Raw genomic sequence first — 25,315 nt, 5'->3', positions numbered from 1 at the left:
AGAGAGGAAAAAAAGAACTGTCGCACTGTTCATGTGCAGACATAAAAAAAACACAAGTCAAGCATTTAATTCGTCTTTCTTATCTAGGGAGCGTTCAATTATGCTGAATTAATATGAATGAATTGTTTGTTATTCATCTTGTGCGACTATGGGTTTTGTTTTGGGTGGTTTCAGATTTAAATGGAAGTGGAAAAGAGCCAACAACTTTACAGATAATCTTGAAATTGGAATAAAATTTTGCCATCAGCACTTATTACTGATCTGGCTCACCATAAACACTCTTGTGGAGTACAAGAGGAAAATCGACAGGAGAGATTTGTCTTTTAGGAGCTGAGTGGGTTGCCAGTATGCAGGAAAAACATGTCTCCAAATGATTGGCAGCCTGCAATGTAATTTGAGAGACAACAGAGAGCAAGCAGAGTGTATAATGCATTACAACCACAGACAGGAAGAGGGATGAGTTAAAAGGGGTCAGGCTAATGTGGTCATTTGTTTTGTGCAAGGCCTTCAATTAGGTGTCTTTATATGATGCAGCTGAAGGGAGAGGGGAATGAAGAAATTGGTGGATGGTAGTGTGAAACACTCAGGAGACACTGAGAAATAAAACGAACGCATAAAATGCTATTTAAAATGCTTTTTATCCTGGGGGACGTTATGCTCGTGTTTTTGTGCTTGTAATGGGCCTCAGTTAAAAAAAAAATCTTCAAGGGCATCCTTTATGTAGAAAAAGTGCTCAATAGTTTCAGCATAATGAGTAACGCAAATAAGCGCTTGAGCTGTTAATTATGAGTAGAGCTTCAAAGCACAGCTCATCCCAAAGTAATGGTTCTTTACATTTTTTTTTCTTCAGAGAAGTGTGCCACAACATTTCAGTATCTCGTCCTTAAATGAACCTGACCGATGCCTTTCAAGTCATTTCACAGCCAAAAGATATTTGGGCAACTGGGGTGGAAAAAAATAGAAAGAATAAAGACTAAGCTGAAGGCATACTGTCAAGCAGATGGCCTTTGAGCTTTCCAGCACCACCAGCCCCCCCCCCCCCCCCCCCCCTCCACCCCCCGTTCCTGGTCTGTCAGTAAGTCTCTCAGAACTGCATGTTTTCATTCACCGGTTGTGAGGTTCCTGCACGTCGTCCACACAATGCACAAATATGCAGCCTGCTGAGCGGGGCTTCAGGGGAGATCTTTTTTCATCCTGTGCAGGTTTGTCTTACATCCATGGCAACCAACCTCTGCAATCCCAGCGTCCCGTAGGGCAGGAGTCAAATAAAACTCAAACAGAACCCACTATGAATCAGCTGTTGAGATGCCTGAGAGAGTGTCTGAGGTGGGCCGCTCAAATCATAGCTAAATGGTCTGAGCTCACCAGATCAGAGGAATGCCTTCCTCTGGGACAAGCTTTCATTTGAGGAACTATTTGAAAAGCTGTGTATTGCCTTGACTGCAGAACTGAGGGATACTCCAGCTTCTGTAAATAATATAATCAGTGTTGCTCCCTCTGCGATGAAAGGAGGGAAGGATTTTATTATAACTTGGTTCCTGCTAGTGTGGCAGTGAGTCATGGTTCAGCTGAACCTGAATTCAGTAACAACTTTGAAAACATAGATTTTTACATGCACTGAGTAGGAATAAAGTATTAATTATTTTTATATTTGTCATATCATAGGTTTTGATCTTCTTTTCCAACTCTACAAAAACTAGAAACCAAGTAAGTGTACTTCCAAAAATGTTGAACTAAACTATTCCTTTTAAACAAATAATGCCTGCTTGCACTCTATGTCCAGAGTCATACCAAACTTGAAAAGCCAAACGCTAGTCAGTACTTCCTAAGAACTGAGATACAAATTAGACAAACACAAAACTATGAAGCATAGACAGAAGATAGGAAAATGTGTTTTCCTTAATATCTCATAATTCATCTTAGGGCCTTCAATGTTACATGACCACTTGATGAGGAAGTTGAGACCAGCTGTTATAAATTTAATGCTACTGTTGCTTGAATGCCTGTAGCATGAAGATGTTGTGACCATTAACACTCTGTGGCTTGTGGTCTTCCTTTCAGTCAGTGTGTCATTTTGGTTTCTAGCCTGGGAAGAAAAAAAAAAGATCTACTCAACATGAGACACAGGAATTCAGCAGAGATGGTCAGTCAGCCTTTGCTTTTTATTTGCAATGCTTCTAATTGTGAGCTTCTGCTTTGTCAGGAACTCAAGTGCTGCTGATGAATATAAGATCAAACAGTCACAGGACTCAGTGCTGGTATCGCTGAAGTGGAAAGCCAGGCTGTTGTGCTCAGGATTTGCTGTTTGCGCCCATAAATGCTAATTGTGTTTCTGTTTACCAGCTTTTAAAGGATCCACTGCGCATCTTTTACTCTTTGAATTGAAAATGGAACATCGTTGAATGGTAGTGGCCCCACGGCTTCCCTGAGAGGGGACCACAATCAGCTGTCAAATTAGTACAATACACTCTGTGCCAAGGATTTCTAAGTAAGAGGGGTGGGAGTTGGGGGGCGTTTTGATTGCTACTGATTAGACAGATGATATTTTAAAATGTTTTTTTTTTTTTTTTAAATAGCAGTCTCTATTTGAGTGCATAAATTCTAGTTGTGGAAAGTCCAGTAAAGTCACACACTCAGTCCACACTCAGTTGGCTAACGCCCATGCCACATAACCACAACATCCTGGGTTTGACTCCTATAAAAGAATATTTTTAATTTGATTGAGAAAAAGAAGAAAAAAAATTATACAATGGACGGTCAGCAAGTATGAACTAAACTTCAACTTGACCTCCAAATAGACTGACCTCTGAGAAACATCCAGTGGCATCAAGACACTGAGATAAGTTGCTAGTAACCCCTACAGGCAAGGCTGGATTACCAAATGGGCAACTGCCTTGGGGCCTCTGACTATTGGGGATCTCAAGGCCCCATATTCATTAAGTCTAATTTTGTTTGGTCCTTAGGGCAGATCTTGCATTATTACCTATTTTGTGTACCTGAGAAGAGATCTGTGTAAAAATGTGCATGGTCTATATTCTTAGATGCATTTTCAACCAATTGACCACAAACCCAGTGGCAGCACTTGCACACAACTAATATTTAGAGGACTAATCCAGCCCTAGAGGTCATGCTACACCTTACACACAAAGTGAAGTATGGTGACTGATAGACATGGCTAGTAGTGGAAAACATAAAAACAATCAAAACACAACTTGTATTTAAGGGGGGCGATTAAAGCTAAGTTAAAGTTAAAGCTGTTCAAGAAGTCACTCCAAAAGCAGTGCTGGAGGACCCACCACACTTACCTAAATGCTCCTTTGCAATCCACTTTTGTCCAGGAATTTCAAGTTCAAAACAGTAATTTCTTCCCAAGGACAGATATTGTGCTGTGACCAACCCTGAACAGCACTGCATCACTGACTACAGTAACACAGTGTTCCCTTTCCAGTAAAGTTTCTATGTTGGTCACAAATTGGCTGCTCGCCTCAGTCAGGGAAAATATGCTGCTTTTTATAGGACTCTGCATTTTAAGATCTTTTGTCTTGAAAATGAACATTCCTCGTGTTACATTCCCCTCAAGAAACTCCAGGCTGTTTCACATAGAAGCTGCTTTTTGTATTATCGTGTCGAAAAATGGTTAGTTTACTACAGTATAAGAGTTGTGAGATAAAAGATAGCAGTTGAACATTTTTTTCGAGAGTAAGCAGGACAACAAACATAGAGTCTGCTAGTTGCTGTAAAACAAGTTGTTGTCTCTGTAAAAAGACTGGAGGTTATCCACAAAATACCATCTTAGTGACATATTTGCACTTCTGTAAAACTTTTTTAGCCATGCCAGTGGCATGGCTGTAGGATTTGGCAGTCTCTGTGTGTCAAGTGGTCATTTGGTCCAGCGCTTTGGTCCACACTGAAATATCTCAACAACTATCAGATGTATTGCTATGAATTTTGTTACGGACTTTCATGGAGCCCAGAGGATGAATCCTAAGGACTTTGGCAATCCCCTGAGTTTTCCTCTAGTGGATTAGCACAAACTTTTGAACAGAAATGTCTGTCTCCTGGATTATGAATGACTTTACTGATCCCCTGATTTTACCTCTAGCGCCACCATTGGGTTGAGAGTTGTGGTTTTGAGTGAAATATCTCTGCTGTGTTTGGATGGGTTGTCATGAAATTTGGGACAGACATTCTCATACCCCCCTCAGGAAGAACTGAAATAACTTTGATGATCCCTTAACTTTCCATCTAGCGCCATCTTCAGGTCAATGTTTTATTGTGGTCAATTTGGTTTATAAGCAAATGCCTGTGAAAAGAATTACATTCCTACAAGCCTCAACTGCACTTTGTGTTTAGTGCTAAATTGCAAATGTTAGCATGCAAACATGTTATGTGACCATGGTAAATATTAGACCTTATAAACATCAGCATGTTAGAATTTTTACTGTGATCATGTTAGTATTCTGGTGTTAGCACCCCTGAGCCCAAGTCTGAACCTCACTCAGCTGTTAGCATGGCTGTAGACCCTTAGTGTCCTTCTTCCATAACACTGGTGAGCCAGTCCCACCACAAAGACTACTCTTAGATGAGTGTGAATGAAAGGTGGGAAGACAGATTCCAGCAGTAATCAACCATGCAGACCTTGCAAGATGAATGTGTGATACTTGCATAAATTGTACATACTGAGTGGTGGTTGGATTTGTTTGAAGATTTCATAGGTTGATTCTCACAGCTGGCCCTCAAATCCCCTCTAACCTGCTCTCTGCTCCTTTATGCGGGACCTTTCATTTAGCATACTCTTTGTCCACTGGGTCGACAGCCATGCTGTCTTTGTCGTCATTCTTACAAGAGGAGTGCGTGCGTGCGTGCGTGTGTGCGTGTGCGCGTGCGCGCCAACCAACGCAGGGGCCTCTCCTCGAGATTCCCACAGAATTTGGGCTTGGCTTTGTGATTCAAGCCTGGACAGTTGATCCAGGGGAGGACAGAGAGTGAAAAAGAATGTGAAGAAGAAGAATGAGCGACTGATGGAGAGAAAGTTGGGAGGATGCCAGATTCTATTGAAAGTCTTTGCACAGCGTTTGAAGTCAGAGGATGAGGATTTAGAGGGAAGCAGGATTATTCAGAGTCAATACCCTTCAACAATCCAGGCGTTCGGTCTGCTGCAAATAAACAACGTAGTCGGACTGTTTTTTCTCTCCTTTTCCTGTTGTAGCTCCTGTGTCAGACATGCTGGATAGCGTAACACTTTATTGTCATCAGTGCTTACAGATGGATACTACTTGTATATCTTTCAGTTAAATAATCAGCTGTAGTCAGCAGCTGGTTAGCTTAGCTTTGCATTAAACACCTGGAAACAGGGGGAAACAGCTAGGCTTGCTGTGTTCAAAGGTAATAATACCCCCCCCCCCCAACACCTCTAAAGCTCACTAACTAATGTGTTATGTTTTTCAGGATTGTGTACCAGTCTACCACCAGACTACCAGACTTGTCTTTTGTATGGATTAAACAATCTAGATATAACATGTTAGAAGTTTAGAAGTGCTGCTAGGTCATCTTGTTCTCCTAGAAATAACATTTACATACATCAAATCTGAAACAACAAATACATCTTGAAAGAAACGGATGTTGTAAATGAACATATTTGGCAAGTCGCATAAAGGTTGATACTGAATGTGTCAGTAAAATGAAATCAGTGATCTGTCTTTCTGCCAAGAAATGAAATTAACTCCTTTTGTACTGACTATTGAATTATTACACTTTTTTATGGTTATGTTTAGACACTCACTATAATTGGTTAAGGTTAGGGTAAGATCATGGCCTAGTCTAATACATCAAAAGTTCATAGTGACTTCAGAGACAATGTGTTTATTTAAATTTAACAAAAAACATGATCTTTCCCAAATCTAAACTGTAATGCTTTTGTTGGCTAAACATGTTAGAACCACCAGTGGGACTCTGGATGCAAATTCCCATCTCTAGTGTTACAGTCATGCACTTTGTATGCTCACCATCCATCCCAAGTGATTACATTTGTCATCCATCCATTTTCTGCTGCTTATCCATGAGAATCAGGTCACAGTGGTGGCAGGTTAAGCTAGTCCTGTCCCCAGCAACCTTTTCCATCTCCTCCTGGGGATCCCAAGGCATTTCCTGGCCCAGAACAGAGTAGTAGTATATAAAAGGCACAGGGATGGGTAGGTGGATGTTGTTAACTTACATAGAGCTAGGCTACCTGTTCCTTCTTTTTCCAGTGGCTGCTGGCTGTATCTTCATATTTAACAGAGAGGCATGAGAGTGGTATTGATCTTCTCGTCTAACTCTGTCTTAAAGTGAATAACTGTAAATGTCCTCTATGAAAATGTGTTTTCATGTACTAATGTTTCTGTGCTGGAGCATATAACATATGCCCCTTTTAGATTTTTATTTTAGTTTTAGTCTTTTGAACCACAGAAATCCAAAGCATGCAAATTACAGTTTTCTATTGTTTTTTTTCCATAAATAACTTTTTAATTCCCAACATCCTCATCTGACATTCCAAGAGAAACCCTTGAGTGCTGTTACGGTGTCATTTGTGACACCGATTGTCAACTCCCCATCGTTGTATTCGAGTGTGTGTGTGTGTGTGCTTGTGCATGTGTGTTCAGTTTATTACTGCACAGGAGACCCAGCTCAGTTGAGACACTTCTTCAAATCCTGGACAGCTGCTGTGTGTGGACATCAACATCAACAGTCACACACACTTGGAAATATGAATACACCCTGACTTTCTGTTACATTTTGTCTCTCTCTCTCTTTCACACACACATACACGTATAATTACACACACTGCATGCAGTGTAGCCACTCACTGCATAGAGATGAACCCTATAAATACACACATTTGTCAGCACTTTACATTGCTTGTCTCCCATGTGCCCGTTTGAAATGGAGATTTATGGCTGCTGGCTGTTGTCTTAGGGCCATTTTCTAGATTAGATGACAAAGCATACTGCTAAACAAGAACTGCATGTTTTACACAGATTTACACTGTTTTTTTCCCTTTTACAAATTTACAAATGTAGAGCTGCATGGAGTCCAGCAGGGTAATATTCCTGTGTGATGTTTGAGTAGGAGAGCTGACTGTGCAGCTAAAAAAAAGTACAGCAGTTAGCACTGAACAGCAAAGACTGAGCTCACACTCACAACTTTCCACACAAACCATGTTACTTTGATTTGGTGGTATGTTAAGTGAATGGTTTGGGCCATAATAGGCGCTTTTTCTGGAAGTAGCCCTCAAGTTAAACCAGTCATTCTTCAAATAATTTAGATGTCCAACACAAGGGTAAACCAGACACAAATTATGTCTGGGCTCTGGTGTATCAGAACATTTGACTGAGGAAAAATAAGACCTTCTGTTACTGATACTAAGAGGAATCTATGAGGATTTCAGCACCAACTCATTGCAGTTTTTATGCGAACATTATTTTTTTCGGTATTTTTTTTCCCCAGCCCACTTGGACTCTTGGCATGTTTCTTGAGATTGTGCTTCTCTGTTTCACTGCAGAAGAGAAATCACTTCTTCTGTCAGTCTGATGGAAGGAAGTAGTTCCTAAGTAAGGAAGGAGTCTCCAGGGATTAGGCTGTAGTCGTCTGGGCGATGAAATCCAAAACACAGCAACACACAGCAACACACCAAGCCTACTGTCTGCTCCCACTCTCCCCTCTTACTCTCTTCCCCCCTCATCCTGTTCTTCTCCCCTACAAAGCAGATGTAATGGCATAATTGTCCTGCTTATCACTAGTATCCTGGCATGAGTGACTAATGAATGTTGTTTTTGCTGCCTGGAGTCCAGTGTCTGATGGCCTGTTCAGTACTGGTGATAAGTCTGTTTGATATAAACTTTTTAATCCTCCTCTAATTTGTCCCTTGGCTTACATAGGCTTTAGAGGACAATTTTGTGAGTGGGTTTTTGCTCACATTCATGACCATGTGTGCCACAATCTTAGATTTTCCTAAATAAGATCAGCTACTGCACTCAGGCTCATTTATTCATAATGAAACTGCAGTAAAGAATAAAAGTGAAAAGTTTTTTTTGTTTTATTCTGTTATAAAGTAATTTTAAGATGCTTTGAAGTATGCACACTATATATAAGGACACAAATGTGATATATTAGTGTGAAAACATGCACAGACAAAGTAGTAATGTAGATTAAATCAAATACGGGTAGTTCCTAAATAATCAATTTGCCGTTTGGTAGAAAATGTATTATTTTGATAACATGATGACAATTATTCAAGTCAAAATGACATAGATACTCTGGTTCCAGCTTCTCAAGTGTGAGGATTTTGTGCTTTTCTGTGTTTCATATGATAGCAAACTGAATATCTTTGGGCTTTGAACTGTTTGTTGGACAAATTGTTTTGTCCAACATGGCCTTTTCCATTTTTTAGACATTTTATAAAACAATGAATTGATTTACATTTCCATTGAAGTGTAAGCTTGTCGTTGTGATGAGAATCAGGATATATGTTATAGTAACAGAAACATATAATGTAGAGAACACAAGAGCTGTGACAAGACAAGAAAACATGTCTTAGTTTTCTGTCTTTTTCTGTATTAGTCTCCATAATAGTTTCTTCAGCAGCTAGCATTCTTTGCTGTGAAGACTCAGACTTGACTGTTAAAATGATATTAAAATTAAAATGTCACCCCAGACCTTCTTAAACTCATTGTTAATAATCCATGTGTGAGCCGTGACTGTCTCAGACATGTCTACTGCCTTTAACAAGTACGTTTTGCAGGAATGCTGGTGGGCCTCTGTTTTATACGAGTCATGTCCTTAGTTAAGGGTCATTGTAATTACAACTCCATCAATAACATAATGACTCCTCTTTTGTAGGCCAGTCAATGGGGTGAAATTACACAGCTTACCACTTTCAGACCCTTGAACCTAATGTTCCATATCATCTTTTTATAAATCTAATGTAATTATCCAGTTCAATAGAGTAATCACTGGCGTGCTGTGTGCATTAGCCTCTCTATTGAGGCTCATGACAGCCCTGTTGGCTCCTTCACTGGCATCTAACAGCTCCCTAAGGCCAGCCGCAGGAAAACTTCAACAGCCTCACACAGAGCCACCTTTGAAAGCTAATGAATGCTTTATTATGATAATATTATTTTCACTCTGGCTCCTAAAACTGTGGCAGCTCACTGCCCCCCGTTTTCTGTCTGTGTTCTATGTGTACTCTGAAAATCTGTAATGTGTGCTAAACCTGACCTGTGTTTCTACATGTGTAGCTTGTATGAAAAGATATTTGACCTATAAATACTACGTGCGCGCACACACACACACACACACACACACACACACACACACACACACACACACACGCACACACACACACACACGCTTCCCTACGACCCTCTCTGCTTCTTTTCCTGAACGGCATATTAAAGGCTGTGTTCACAGCAGAGCTCTGTGCTCTTTGAAGTGTTCAAGAGCTGCAACAGATCCTCAAATATTGACTTTTAAGCCTTCTGGAGGTAACAGAGCAGCAGCAGCAGAGGGAGAGACAGAGGAAAAGGGTAGATGCATAGAGGGAGGAGTCTTTTGTTGTAGTTCAGGTGGGTGTTGTGAGATTTATGGCAGAAGGGCTGAATTTGCTCTGGATAAATGTGTGTTTGTCAGCCGTTAATGTATGTAGGGAGGGGCGTGTTTATTGATGCGGAGGAGGAAGTACACAGAGATAAAGGCTGATGGTAAGCTGAGCCTGACTCCAGGCAAAATAGATTAAAATGACTCATGGTCTTAATATGCCTTTTCCTTCCTTTTTCTTTCCTCTCATCCTTTCCTCTCCTCTACTTTCATGCCCTCTCTTCCTTTCCTTTCCTTTCCACTCTTTTGCTCTCCTGTTCTTTCTTTTTCTTTCACCTCCTTTCCTTACGTCGCCTACCCCCTTCTGTCCTGCTCTCCTGCCCCCTTTCCTCCTGTCCCCTTTCCTGCTTTTTCTTTCTTTGCTTCCTCTCCTCTCGTCTCCTCTCCTCTCTAACTTAAACCAAATAAATCACATTTCACCCCCCCCCCCTCCTTCTTTGTGTGATAAAGTCTGAGCCACAGCACACTTCTGTAACACCTCTGAGCAGGCGACTGTTTTCAGTTTTAAAACAATGCCCCCTTTATTGAAACTGAAGACTGAGGGGAAAACGAAAACATCCCAGGGCTTTTTAACTTTTCTCAGGAAACTTTTTTTCTCTGCTGTCTGCAGGTCAGAGTGGTCAGTCAGATACTGTTTGTGGTTGATCAACAATCCACAAGTTTTAAACTTATGTGGAGAAACATTTTGAAATGGGAAAGTTTAACATGGCCTTTCCCTCTTTATGTATTTCTCATCAACATGCTTGCACATGTTACAACACACACACACACTCATATAAAAGGCCCACTTTTACGTGGTGGTTTGTTTGTAGATCAGAGCAGGAAGGTACACTGAGCTCAGTCATCCACAGTGAATAACACTTTGCACTTCACCTCAATCTCAAGCTAAATCGGGACAGTCTGCCAGGATGTGTGCGTGTTTGTGACTGTCGTCCTGATACAAAATCTGATTCATTGGCCTTATCTGTTTTCTTGTCAACCTTTTGTCTATCCATGCGTTCATTTGCTCTCTACGCAGCCATGTAGATGTAGCCAGGTGTGGCTGTCAGACACCTCCTCAACTCAGGCCTGGAGAACTCTGTGTTGTGTTGTGTTGTGTGATAACAGAGCTGCCTGCTCTTCCTCACAATCCAACATGCTTGTGTGAAAATTTGTCATACCAGAAAAGCTCAAATAAATTTATTTAAAACTCTTATCAAAAACCTGACAGTCCTGCATTCAGTGGATTTTGGTAAATAAGTGTGTACCGCTGCTTCTTGCAGAGATTACGGGCAGGTTTATTTTTACATTCTGTATCCCACAGCTTAAGGGTCTGTTAGTTTGTTAGGATAACTCGGTCAGACCAGACCAGCTTACAGTTTACAGCCTGACAGGAAGGCAGGCAATGTATCAAAACAGACCTGATTTACTACCAGGTAAATCTAAAACAAGTTTAAACACATTAACTATAACTATGATTTATCTAGGGGGAAAGTGATAGTAAATTCTTGACATTATACCAAATAAAATGGACATATAAGACACTTGGTGGACATACTCATGTAAGTGTGTGTGTGGCAACACATTTCCATTCCTTTCATGTCTTTTATAGAAAGAACTATGCCATTTGGTGCATATTTTAGGGAAAATAGAGATGGTGTTGAACATACAAAAATGTGAAAATGTCAACAAGCACATGACTTAACCTGAAGAAAAAAAAAACAATAATAAGTGAATAATAAATGAACATTTACTTGGGTTTAAAGGGAATTGTACAAACGTCTCTCTGGGAATAATCTTGGGAAATTACATTACAACAGCATTTTATATTGCTCCTCACTGGATAGGAAGAAGTTTGAATAGACAGAAACTTTACAACTTTCTGAGTTTCAAAGCGATCAGTGTCTGATCTTTTTCTTTTTAGTTACCACAAACATTTGTGCAGTAAACAAAGTCTTCAAACTACATCCTGGAACAACACAGTGTGCGGGTGCTTTTTTCATCCTCTAATATCCCACAAAGAAGACATAATTTTCTGTTGACTACTGCCTGAGCCACCCTGGAAGTCATTGACTTTCATTGTGTGTCTTTTTGCTCTGGGATGAGCTGAACCCACAGAGCCACTGACTCATCCTCTCTAGATGGAGAATGGCCTTTTCTGCAGCCTATCAGATGTCACTGGGCTCCTCTGTTGTGGTCACAGCCATTCAGAGAGGATGAATCACATTAGTAAAAGCCATCTTTGCGCTGCTCAGCAGCTCGGCTGAGGTCAGCTGGCGGCATTTGAGCTCTCTAAACCTGGAAACATGGGAATCTTCAAACAAAGTAGCTGATATGTCTGCGATCTGTTTATACATTTCAGTGGACATTTAGGGATGCACTGCAATATAGCACAATAACTGTATCACGCATGTCTCTGTGTGTGTGTGTGTGTGTGTGTGTGTGTGTGTGTGTGTGTGTGAGAGAGAGAGAGAGAGTGAGTGAGTGCAAAAGAGAGAGAGTTCAGGAGCTTTTGGTCTGTTGTCTGTTTTAAAAGGATCTTCAACTACAAAGGCTCATCTTATTTCTCATCCAGCTGACTGATCTTTTTTTACAATGACATGTCTATGAATACAAATACACAAACACACACACACACAGATAGAGAGAGAGAGAGAGAGAGAGAGTAATAAACAAAGCCTGTTGATGCAGTATATTAACAATGCCTGCTGCTGTATAAATGCCTGTGTAAGTTAGCTTATATCTCTTGTGGCACCACTCTCAGCTTTTGGAGTTGTAAATAGTACAGCAAAGCGCATGTGATTTGTAAACCACGTTTCACTATGTAAACCATGTCATTTGATGGCCGTGTTTCAGTGGTCACTTTATTCACGAAAAGTCGCAGAAAGCAAACTATTCTCACTGCCAGCACATGACGGCGTGTCTGTGCCGCAAAACCTGTCTTGACCTTAGTATCAAATTATAGTTTCACTGCTTTGTGGTTTGAATTGCATTTTGCTATTTATAGGTGTTTAGTCCACACCTTTGTCAAATCACAGTGAGAGCACTGTTCAGTTTAATGAGTATCATACTTTTTAATTTGAGTCTTAACAGGGGACATGAGTAAATGGAAATGTGTGAAAATCTGCCACTTCAGGGATGATTTACATTTTTTAAATTATTTGAATGCAGTTTAAGGTTTTTCCAAAGTGCAAAATGAAAGTATGCAACACATGTTGAGTCAGTTTTAACAGACTGTACTGTTTTCTCCACAGCATCAGCATCACTGATCTAATTTTCTGTATGTGTATATTAAAATTAAAAATGTCTCCCTCTGGTGGTGAAAGCAACACCCAGCATTTTCTTATCAGCTCACATCTTCAACTGTTTCAACCTAAACTGTTTGGGCTGCTTTTACTTAATGTTATACTTTGCATGCCGATTATTAATTGTCTTACATCTTTCTGTTAAAATATCACCGCTACTTCCCAAAGCAATCAGATACATAGGGGCATAGAGAGAGAGAGAGAGAGAGAGAGAGAGAGAAAGAGAGATGGCATAATTGAATGAAATAAAATTCATTTTTTCTACTTTAGTGCCAGTTGCTGCAAGCCCTGACCTTAAGGGTAACTCATCACTTGGTTAGCTAACCCTGTCACAGTTAACCAGATCATCCTACATTAAAGAAAATGAGAAGTGCAGCAATTATGGGAGAAAGGAAGAAAATGGGATCAAGTTGAAAAGCCTTTTAGACATGGAGAAAAGCTCAGCTGCGGAGGAATTTAACTGAAGGGGCTTTGTGATTGGTATATAATAGCCAATACATCTGGATGATAGCCAGCGATACTCTGGCGTTCAAACATTAATTGTTAATATATCAGAATTTATTTACTATGCAAGCAGGCAAGGAAGCAGGTTGATGGGGTGGCATGTTGTATTGGCTTCTTTTTAAGTGACTCTAAATGATGCACATGATGGATGGAGGTTACATATTATTACTTTAATTTCGTTAACATTAATTAGAGAGAATTCATCAAACCAGTTAATTGTCCATAATATAAATATATTTATATATATATGCATACTAATAGGGTTAAGATGCTTTTTTTGTTCATAGGGTCAAATTAAATGTAAAGTCCCTTGTCACAATCAAATGACTCCCTTCTTTTTATAGTTTGAACAGTGGTACAGATATTCTTTTCTAAAGGGTAACCAAACTAAACAGAACCTTTCAACATTTAATCTTGCCTTTTGAAATTCTCTCTGTCATGTTTCTGTACACATTTATTTTAATTTTGCTGCTTTCTTTCAAATTCCATACTTTTTTTTTACCCCTTATAAATAACATTTTGTCTTGTCTTGTCTTATGTTTATGCTGTTTTATTGCTCTTTGTGTGGGAGAGGAGGAAACTTTTTGGAAAACCGTGTCAGAAACACAGCTGGTTATGTTTTTCGTTGCTCTGCGGTTTTTCCTTCTTAAAAAAACAAATAAGTAAAAATAATTCCAAAACAGTTTTGCTGTTGAAAATTGCTATGTGCAAATAATAGAACATTTTCTTTACACCGGAGCCTGTTTGTGGTGTTCAAATCAGTCCAGGTACCAAAGTTCAGAGTAAATCATTATAAATTTAAGGAATTATAAATGTTATAAGAAATATCAGGAACTCGTATGTCTGTGAAGAGTCTTGGTCATCCAAGAAGAGAAAACCAAAGGTAAACCAAGACAGTAAAGTTGTGGGCTGTAAAACAAAAATAGTGAGGTGAATGATGCTAAAACGCTCTGGTGAGCTAAGGGAAACTGGTATCAGGTGATGATTTGCTATGGGTTTGTCACTATGAGCGAACCCTTTCACCTTACACTTAGTCATTTGATCCGTTGTGAATATTGAAATATTGATTACAGCAGCTTGAAAGAAACATATTTGGCTTGTTTTGAAATATGAACAGAGTTTCAGCTACAGTAGGCTAAAATATTTCTGTCTCAAAAAGGTAAAAGATACACCTTCTTCTCATCCTCTGTCTTTTAACTCTGCTACATTAGTCCCTCTCTTTTTCCTTTCTTCCTGTCCTTGTGTTATTTCTGTCCCCAGGCTTGCCCAGAAGCGTGGCCGCTGGTCTAAGCCTCCAAGTGAGAGACACAGCTTCACACGTTCTTTTGTGAAAAATAATGTCATTAACACTGCCTGGACAGCAAGCGTCCTCTGTGTGGGCGTTCTTCTAATAGAACAGACTTGTTTAGACAGCAGAATTACTGATCAGCTCATTATCCATGCCTTTTTAAGTTTGCCTTCATGTACCCATTACCAGAAAATTTGGCAAGGGACTTGATGACGAGATTTATGTCCTAGGAAGCATAGGAAGAATCTGGTAAGAGACAGAGGTAAAACAGGGACAAATCTGTTTACTACACAAATTTTCGTTATGTGATCTGACAGGTGGGATTCATTAACCCCAAAATCTAATGTGGTAAACCCCCCCTGAAGCATGTGCTGTAATCCCTGTGGGACTCTTCATAACTCTGTCTGCTCTGCTTCATACACCCCATGGCTGCAGTAATCTCTAACTGTACTCCACAAGCACTTTTTCTCTCTCTCTCTCTCTGTTGTATGACTGCCTTCCTCTGTCCATTTTGTTCACACAGTCTCGCACACACACGCACACACACGCACACATACAGCACCTACACACCTACACATCTACACATCTACACTACACCTTCACAGCTGTCACTCTTGCCGTTGCCATTTTTTACACGTTCTCTCTCTGTTTCTCGTGCTGCTCTCTGACCATAGTCAGAGCTGTGTGGGAGGTGCAGCTTTCTCTCTCATCCACACAAAAGCACACATCTTTGAGACTCAGATCGTGTTAGACCTGTCACATCTGTGCGAGACCTGCGATCTGATTCAGTTCCTGGTACCTCAGGTACCTTTAATGTGCCTGTGGGCATGCCAGACCCCTCTCTGTTCCCCCCTTGCAGTCGCGCTCTCCAGGGGGCTTTCGGTCAGTCTTTCCACGTCAGTGCATATTGTACAGCACTTGACCGTCTAAGCCCTCATCACAATGGTAAGCCCCCCCGACTCTCAGCCCCCTAGGCAACTCCAGGCCCTTCACCCTGGCTATTGCCTCACACCTCATGACAAGCACATGATGTGAGAATGGCCATGGCTCAGGTATTAGCTGAGACAAAAACTGAAAAAAAGTGAGACAAAGGGATAAAGACAAGCTCGTTGCGCTGGTGAAACGTTTTTTTTTTTGTTTTTTTTAACTGTGCTGAGGTTATTCTGTCCTGTCTGGAAAAATATGTAGAACTTGCTTGTAACGTTACTTGCTTGTAACATTACGAAAATCATACTGTATTATGTAATCATATCATGTTTTGTCAAAAATGTATGAGCAAACATTTTTAAAAACATGTAAAGTAATTGATAGAATATGATATTGGTTATTTTAAAATGTCTTTCAATCACACTTGACATTTTCTTGCTTCTTGGTGTCGTGTGACTATTAACATGAGTTTTTATGCCATACCAATCTGAGGAATGCACTGGATTGAAATCTCTGCTGATACTGACTGGTCATGCTATTGATTCCCTTTATGCTAAAGGAATAGTTCTCATATCTGTGTGTTAAATTTAAAGTTGAAACAAGAATATGACTAGCTTGAAGACTGTGAGCAGTGGGAAACAGTTGCGTTATATTTTATGTGTTTATTCTGTAGAAACAAAAGGATTGTGGTTTTGCCAGGGGTTATTGCCATGTTCAAGTCCTATTGGAGTCACCATAATTACCCTTTTTCCCGCTTGTAAATAGCTTTCATGTCAACACCCCAGTCATAATTGCAATTGGGAAAGTTTAATTTTTCTTAAAGCACTGATATATCTGATACAACTGACTCTAGAAAGTACAGAATTTCTGGCAAAAACAACCAAACAGGGCTGTCTGAAGTCAGTCCATTGTAAAGGAATGGTGAGATGGTGTGAACATGGGAATCTTTCCCATCATTACCTCCCCTCCCACATGACGTGAACGTGGCACATCTGCCAGAATAAGCTGACCGTCTCCTGTCACCATTTAACAGACTTATAAAACATTCTTAAAATGTCAGTCTTCCCTTAACTGCTCTTCACTTTACATCTTGATCAGGGTTTTCTGGTTCCCAGTGGGAACCATCTTTTGTTTCTACCCGCTAGTGAGTCTTTGGCACACCTGGACATTTTTCTTTCCCCCTTATGTGACTGTTGGAAGCTGTAATTTTGCATAATCCATATACTTTGCCAAACAGCTGCTCCTAAAACACACACGCATGCAAACCTTGATACTGCTCATAGCCGTGGTTACACTGCTGTGAGCAGACTAAAAGCAGTAGCATGACATGCTTTTCCCTCCTGATGCAGCATCCCGAGCATTAAATTCCTTCAGACAGAAGAATTTTCAGGAGTGGACTGAAGTGTCACATACAGCTTAGCGAAATTTGTTTGATATTTACATAGTGATAAAACATTTGTGTGTGGAAAATCGTGATAAGGATAGTGAATACATGTTTTTAGGTCGAAATCTTTTCCATCTTATCCTTCTAAAGCTAAAGCATGGTGTATGTTATGTGAGCTTGCTTGTAAAATGGAAGTCATACAAGGAAGCTTAAGCAAGCTGGATACGTGTGTGTTGTATGCAAATGGTATGGACATTCTTATAATTGCTTATTAACTAAGGAATTAATTTGCGGAGTTCCTATTATCCATCCACTCGTCTCTCTTAACCTTTCTTCTCCCTCGTTTCAGTCTCTTAACCTCCGCCTCTCATCTCTCATGTTTCTCCCCTGTTCTCTCTGCTCTCTTTTATCCACTTGTTCTTGTTCTCACTCCAAGAACTTGAGTCTTCCTCTCCTCTCTCTTAGTGCCCTCACGCTGCTTTGATACAAGTGGATGGTTTATTAAAACACAATTTATTCTGTAGCTGTGTTTATATTAAATCATAACAGTTCCCGCTCCAATGTGTTGTAACCTCTTTCCTTTCTATTTTTCTTTGTCAGCTCAACTTTTGATTAGAGAACAAATTGCTTCCCACGGACTCTTAATTTCTCTCTGGAAAGACACGGGAAGCTGCAGCTCCTGCTGGGACCCCTGAAGACTCTTCTCTTCTCTTCTCTTCTCTTCTCTTCTCTTCTCTTCTCTTCTCTTCTCTTCTCTTCTCTTCTCTTCTCGTGCCATGTTTATATTACAGTGCAGTACTTTCCTTTACCACTTAGAGAAGATTAAAACCTTTATTTCTCTTTGCACGTCTGACTCTTAACAGGCAGCAAGGACAACTTGACTTCAAAGAAAGATAAAGATGATGATGATTTGAAAAAAGTTGGAGTCCCTCTGTAATCTTTTGTCTTTCTGTCTTTGTCTCTCTTTCTCGTGCTGTTCATCCCACAGAGACCTTTGAGAGTCTGATGAGGCAGGCGGAGAATCACACTAATGCCATCCTTCAGGAGTCATACCGCAGCATGGCTGATCAGGCTGTGGGCCCTATGCGGGAACTCTTCACTGACATCGGTCTCTTCCTGCTGGGGTCTGAGCTCAACGTTGATGAGTTAGTGCAGCGATTCTTCGACGCTCTCTTCCCACTGGTCTACAGTCACCTCATCAACCCAGGTCTTAGCGACATATCACCAGGCTACGCTGAATGTGTCAGATCGTCAAGACGTGATGTGAGACCTTTTGGTGGGGCGCCCAGCCTCTTGGCTGATCAGATTGCTCGCTCTGGGGTCTCTGGGAAGCTTCTTCTACAGGCACTGCACCTCGGCATTGAGGTCATCAATACTACAGACCACTTACAGCTGAGCCGCGAGTGCAGGCGGGCCCTGCTCAAAATGAACTACTGTCCTCACTGCCAGGTAAGGATGCATGTCTCTGAAGTGAGTTTATCGATCTGAATTAATGAAAGTCTTCACTGGAACCACTGATCCCAAAGTAATTTGCTTCACAGGGTTTAACCCAGTCCAAGCCCTGCATGGGTTACTGCCTCAATGTCATGCGGGGCTGTTTGGCAAGCATGGCTGAGATTGACATCCACTGGAGGGAGTTTGTTCGCTCGCTAGAGGGCCTGTCAGCACGGATGCAAGGAACTCAGGATTTAGAGCAAGTGCTTCTCGGAATTCACATGCTGCTTCATGATTCTGTCGGGCACGCTCAGAAAAATGGACCCCGCCTTTCAGCACAGGTCAGATCATCTTTGAGGAGACTGGCATGGGTAAATAGGAAAAGATAGGGGGATTGATTTTGATACTGAATTACACTGCTATTCAGATAGATGTGTTGTGGAGACTGAAGATAAATTGCTTTAAATTGCAAATACCGCACACAACAACAGGCTAGTCAGACGAGAGCAGGCCAAAACTCTCCAGAAAGACATCAATGTGGGCAGCACCAAGGCAGTCAGGAACTTAGTAGTTAAACTGCCAGACACAAGAGGACAAATCCAGAGTTTAAACAGCTACTCCTCAGACTCTTACACTCCTTTACCCAAACTGTGAAGTTTTTATCCGTCATCACCATCCATAAAAACTGAACCATAAAGTCTTTATTTTCACATGTAACTTTCTGTCTCTGAACTGCACTGTCTTTGCTGTACTAATTGAGACACCACAGCTCCATCTAGTGGGTGACTGGTGTGACTGCTCCTTGACAGGCTGCACATGCGGTACATACAGAAATTGAAGATAATAGGCTTGACTGCACTAATGGCCTTAGCATAAACATCTGTCACTCCCCCAGCTAAAATAAGGCCCGTTTGTCATGCAACTGTAACAGTTAACAAGATTTGCAAAATCTCAAAATGAATGTTTCCTCCTGGAGTGTTTAGACCTAAATTTGTGTCTGTCTCTTTGGGTAATAGGTGCACAAGCTGTGTGGCCCACCAAACAGGAAACCTGCACAGTCAGTCAGCATTCAGCACAGCAGCAGCAGAGAATCCATCCCTCTTAAAGCTCCCGTCAGAGCGTCTGGAGACTCACTCGCTGTCAGGAGGAGGTTAGTTGATGAAAGATGCCAAATGCGTGCATAGAAAAAAAGTATCATTTTATGATTTTAATTCACTAAATTTTCAATTAATTTGTGAAATCCTCTGATAAACAAGTTAATCATCTGTGTACCTCCATGTGGCTGCTTTTTCAGGGACTTCCTGAGCAGTCTACGTCACTATCGTACCTACTACGGCGGCCTGGCCGATCAGCTGTGTGTGACTGAACCGGACTATGGTGATGGGCTGTCCTGCTGGAATGGAACCGACATTGTAAAAAGGTTTGTTGTAAAGAATTTAATAATACAGATGGGTCAGTTGGGTTGACACCGGGGTGAATTTGAAAGCCATCGTGAGTTATTTCTTCAGACAATCACACATATACAGTATTTTCACATGGCTACAAATTCTACCAAAGGATAGAAATTAGCTTGATTTATTTTGTATGTGCACTTTTTCAAAAATAATTACAAACAAATACTGAAGGACACAAGAAATCAGTCCTTTCACTTGAAAGCCCCCCTCCACACAAAAGTATGTTTTGCTTATTGCTGCTGTACTTGGATGTTGGAGCTTCACCGTGCAGAATGAGATATGCACAGTGTTTGTTTTCACTCTCATCCGCTGCAGGGGGAAAGTTTTAAATCTTGGTTCCAAGGTTCCTAACTGGCCCTCTACTTTCTTGAAAACCTCCCCGTATTCTGCTGGCAGATAGACAAACAATTTAGGTATCTAACAGCGAGGGAAACGCATTCTCAGCAGAGGTAATATCACCTAAATCAACTGCACACGTGCACAGCCTTTCCCACGAAGTCTTAGTTTGCTTAAAGTCAAAAGGTTTTCAGTTCCAGAGACGTCTCACCTTGTGATTCTGGCATGAATAGACTGTTTATACACCACCTGACCCCGATACACTCAAACACACACACAAACATCCTTCACATATATACTGCCCCCACGGACAAACTGACACTAAAGTAGAATTAATCTATTAGCTGTTAGTGCCCACAGACATAGATCTCGGATATGAATGGTTGTGAACTGGAGCAGACAAACTGGCCTCTTTCATAGTATCAGTCAGCGGCCTTGTCTCCATTACATCACAGCTCTCGATCTTACCCGTGCTGTCATCACTCAAGGACCCCATCATATATCCTCAGTCTGTGGTTGTTCCTCTTAACTGTCAGCTGCTGTCAGTGCTGTAGAAACAGCAGGTGGGTCCGTATTTCAAACCACGGTGAGGTTGGAGTTGCCGGTTCAGGTTAGACGGTCCATTGTAAAGGATGACAGCCTTGTTGAGATTGTTTCACAGCTGCTCTGTGTAGGTAAGAAAGAAGAAGGGGTAAAGGAGACAAAGGTTTTTCACAACCTTCTTAGCAGCCGGTAAGATTCACAGACTTCTTAAGAATATGTGGTTGGGTGTTGCTCATCAAAAATAACATTACTATGGAGACAGACCATCAAGGATAAGTTTCACTCTGACACTAACAATTTACACTTTTCATCTTTTGTTATTTTCCAACATAACACCTCAAGTTTCCATTACAAAAGAGGCAGCCTTCTCTGAGAATAGACATGTTTCTTATGTGCTGGAGAATGAGGCAGGCCAGCAGGCTGCCTATCATCTCTGCCAGCAGCCTCTGGGAAATGTTTATGGTCTGCGGGCTTCTCTCAGCTCTTTTAACCCTCTTTCCTCTTTTCCTCATTCACACAAAAACTCATTGATGGAGACTCATTCACCTCAGGTTCACTCCCAGATTTTCATTTTGACTTGGTCGTTATCAATAAGTTGGGGTAGAGAGCTGAAGAACTGAGAGACATTAAGAGTCTAGGGAGACGAAGCTCTAAGGAGACTATTGAACCGAGTTGAGTTCCTGCAGCTTAGCAGGCTTCCTGCAGATCTACAACCCTGTGCTGCTTTCTATTAGCCTAGAACCATAGATGAGTGGCTGGGAGTCAACACAAGCTGAGACAAAAGCAATAAATAACCTCCTGCCTACGGGTCATAACCCAACATCCGCTGAGAGAGAGGGGAATAAAACTCTCTGCCGGATGGTGGCTGATTTACAGAAGCTTATCAAGACCTCAGAGACCTTAAACGTTTGGTTCAGTTGCTCTGTGTGTGTGTGTCTGTGTGTGTGTGTGTGTGTGTGTATAGATACCTTTTTATAACAGCTCTCTGCATGTTTTGGCACAGATTGTTTCATGGTCACAAAGAAGCGGTGAGTTGCACCAGAGCTTTGCTGTATTTAATAAAAGACAAGCACCAAAAAATGCGACACGGGAGTTTGAGATTTAAGGGAGATTTAATGCACGTCCTCATCTGGGCCCCCGGTAAACAAAAAGATAAAGAACAATCAGATAAGATCATAGAGCAAGAGCACAAGCAGCTTTCATCTCAATGTCCATGTGAATATACATGATGGGATCTTGCTTCAGGGGGGATTTGTTAAGCACATTCTTTTCCTCTGTTTGTCTCTCTCTGTCTCCAGGTTTGTCCCCCGCTTATACACTTATACTGGAAGTGAAAAAAATTTTATATATGAAATTTTGTGATTTGTATTCTGTCTTCAATTTATAATACCAGAGCAAACACTGTCAGATATTTTGGCTGTTTGTTTCATGTTACCATGTTTTAAGTATTTGTGTATGGGGCTGGATATCACATCTCAACATTTGTTTTGTTGCCATGGAATACTTTGTAAGATTTGTAGTTTTTTTTTCAGTTTTTTCTGATTTAAAGCAAAATTTTAGCAGTTTTAAACCTTTTGGACTTGAGTATTTAGACTTCATTTCGACAGAGTTCTTGTATGGCTGCTTGTGATTTGAGAAGCTTTTACCAAACCTGCAATAATTGAATTTTTGTGAACAGTGGAAACAAGTTGTACACACAGCACTGACAATTATCACCTTTTAAGCTAAAGAGTTGCCTATTCAAACATCCTGCAGATAATAAGCAGAGAAGGAGCTACATTAGCATTCATTTGGAGATGTTTTTGTCCATCTGAGGAATATAAGTTGTTCACTGTCTTTTAGCTCTCTTTTTGGTCACTACCAAGTCCTGAGGGAAGTAAATGGCTCTTTAGCTGCTAAATACTCCATTGTGTTCACCGGCCAGTTGCCAATTTTGTCTGTCTGCTGTTTGGTGCTGGGCTGTCTGCTGCAGCTGAAAACAATGCTGATGAGAGCGGTGAGAGTGATCCAAAACCATTGCATGCCATAAAACCAAGGAGCTGAAAGATTCTAAAAAGCTCTGTGAAGCTGAGAGGAAATGCAGAGGTGGGTGACTACTTTAACAAGTAGTCATGTGATCCATTTATGGCATAAAAATATTGATTAAAGCTGATTTAAATTGGTTTAAATTAGAAAAATGTTGGTATTGTAAACAGCTTTTATTATGGACTCTAGAACGTATGTGTCATATTGACACTAGAATCGAAAAATTATTGTCCATACCCAGCCCCACTATACTGGCATGAAGGTTGGATGGGGGGTTATGCTCTTACATTTGTCACACTGCAAGACTGATTAAAAAGTTCTTGTGATTTATGTCACTGGAGAGCAAGAGATAAAAAAATAAAACAGTGAGACATCCCTCAAACTGTGGATGTGATGGTGATCTTCTTTGGTTGGAGACACCGTCCCTGTCTGGGCAGAAAGGTTAACACATTCCCACATGCTTCCCTCATCTGTCATGGATACACACTCTGAAGGAATGGCAGGTTGCCATGAGCTGTCCCCTTTCTATAAGCACACACACACAGCAGTTGTGGTGACAGTTGAGACTTGGATAAAGAATGAAACCAGCACTGGTTCCAGCTACCATTTTATCTTTGTTTCTGTGTTGGAGTAGCTGACTGACAAAGACAAAATTGCATTAGTCATGGGGAGAGATTACAGGGATCCTTACTCCTTTTCAGTTGCCACACATTTACTTGCTTATTGAGTTTGACACCTGATCTTAAAACTTCCACGTGAACGTGTGCAAGGTATAATCTATTTTGGAATGTATTTCATTATAAAAACCTTTAAAAAAATCTTTTTACATTCTCCCTGCCAATGAGAGACAACAACCAGGAGTTATAGCAGTGCTAAAAAGCTACTGCCTCAACAAGTATGAGTGTGATGTTTTATTCATGATTACCTCCTCTGGTGTAGACTCGCTTTAATTCATCCCCACCTGCAGTCTGTCTCGTGGCTGCCAACACACACCAGGTGTTTGGCGGTGTGTTTATATTTTCAAAGTGCCTTTTTCTAATTGAGTACAACAGTTTTTTTTATTTTTACGATAATAAGGCAACTGACCTTGCATTCTGTTGCAATTTAACATGGAGGGATGTGTACCTCGGGGTGAATTGCTGCTGCGTGTATTGAAAAGATGCTTGAAGACAGGCGAGCAGATTTGAGTGTGGCCTTTAGTTTAATAGGGCACCCTTCATGCTGGAGTGGCTGTCTGAACACTGACCTTTGACCTTTCCCGTGTCTTTTGCTGCCCGGTTAATCCTGAAGAGGTTAATCACATGGTAATAAGAGCCTTGGAATTGTAGAGCAGGCGTCTTCACAGTGTGTGGCCATTTAATGTATGAAGGCAGCGATTCCGTAGAAGTAGGTCTGCGCTATTTTGTTCATTCGTGTTCTTTTTGATTTCTCATGTTACTGCTTCGTCATTTGCCTGTTTCGTCATTTGTCTAATTTTCACTTCCATCCCTCCACTAGACGTGAAGCTCAGGTGATTTGCCTTGGCTTAACTGAAATGACAGCATTTAAGCTCTGCTAATAGGAATCCACTGAAGAAGAATCAAGAGCTTAGGTTATCCCAGCCTGCTCAGGGAACATACTTCCTCATTTGAGGGTTGTCTGCGCCTTGCTGCAAAATCCACACGGTGTTCCCATCAGGGGACAGCATGCGTTGAATAATAAAATATTCCGCTGCTTCCTAACCTTTAGCATGTTTCTTCTAGTTGTCAGCACATAGCCAAAGAGTATTTTTTTCCTCCCTTTATATAAGTAATCTGAAGTTAATATTATTCAGTAATATGTATACACACACACGTACAAAAAACTATAACTCAGATTTGAGAGAAGTCCTACAAAACCATATTCATGTCGCAGAAATGTATTTTTCTATTTTCCTCTTCTGTTAATCATGTCATCACCCCTGAGATAATCTTTGCAAATCTGTGTGTGGGCACCTATCCCCAGGTTGGGAATCACAGCATGTATATTAACCCTAACGGTCTGATGATTTGTGGTACTAGAGACCCCGTCCGTCTTTGACAGCTCAAAAAACATACGTAACGTTGCTTTATCAGCTTGACTCTTCATGACTTTGCTTACTTTAATAACAGTTGCTAATAAACATGATTTTTAACTGATGACATGATTCAGAAGTCTACTGACAGAAGTCTAGTGATATAACAATGCTTTATGGCCATTTCTATATTTCACCTTTGTTAAATGTGCAAACCCAGTTTAAGGCAGAGAAGAAGTTAAGTGCTTAAAAACTTGTCGACATCTTGAGTTTTAACAAGTCAAAAAAAAAAAAAAAAAATTATAAGTATGTTGAATTCATACCACATGTACATATAGCAGGGAGCTCTCCACCTGTGCAACCTCAAATAAACATAACATCAGAGCTGTTTTCTTTGTTCAGTGCACATATTAATGCCTGCTCTTGATCCATTAATAAACATAAACCTGCTGACAATAACATGGTGTTGCG

General features: G+C 40.7%; 1 protein-coding gene across 3 annotated transcripts in view; it reads left to right on the top strand.

Moving 5' to 3' along the window:
- The window catches only part of gpc5a (glypican 5a), a 110,345-nt gene that overhangs the window by 7,309 nt on the left and 77,721 nt on the right, over positions 1 to 25,315 (top strand). For all 3 annotated transcript variants that reach the window (XM_041058450.1, XM_041058618.1, XM_041058535.1), the window contains exons 3-6: positions 18,009 to 18,469; positions 18,562 to 18,795; positions 19,471 to 19,604; positions 19,749 to 19,874. In XM_041058450.1, the coding sequence (XP_040914384.1) occupies positions 18,009 to 18,469; positions 18,562 to 18,795; positions 19,471 to 19,604; positions 19,749 to 19,874 (955 nt within the window). The remainder of the gene's footprint in view (positions 1 to 18,008; positions 18,470 to 18,561; positions 18,796 to 19,470; positions 19,605 to 19,748; positions 19,875 to 25,315) is intronic.

This window comes from Toxotes jaculatrix, chromosome 1 (genome assembly GCF_017976425.1).
Source record: "Toxotes jaculatrix isolate fToxJac2 chromosome 1, fToxJac2.pri, whole genome shotgun sequence".
Classification (NCBI taxonomy): Eukaryota; Metazoa; Chordata; class Actinopteri; family Toxotidae; genus Toxotes; species Toxotes jaculatrix.
The sequence above is the reverse complement of the archived record's forward strand: the minus strand, read 5'-3'. Positions and strand labels throughout refer to the sequence as shown.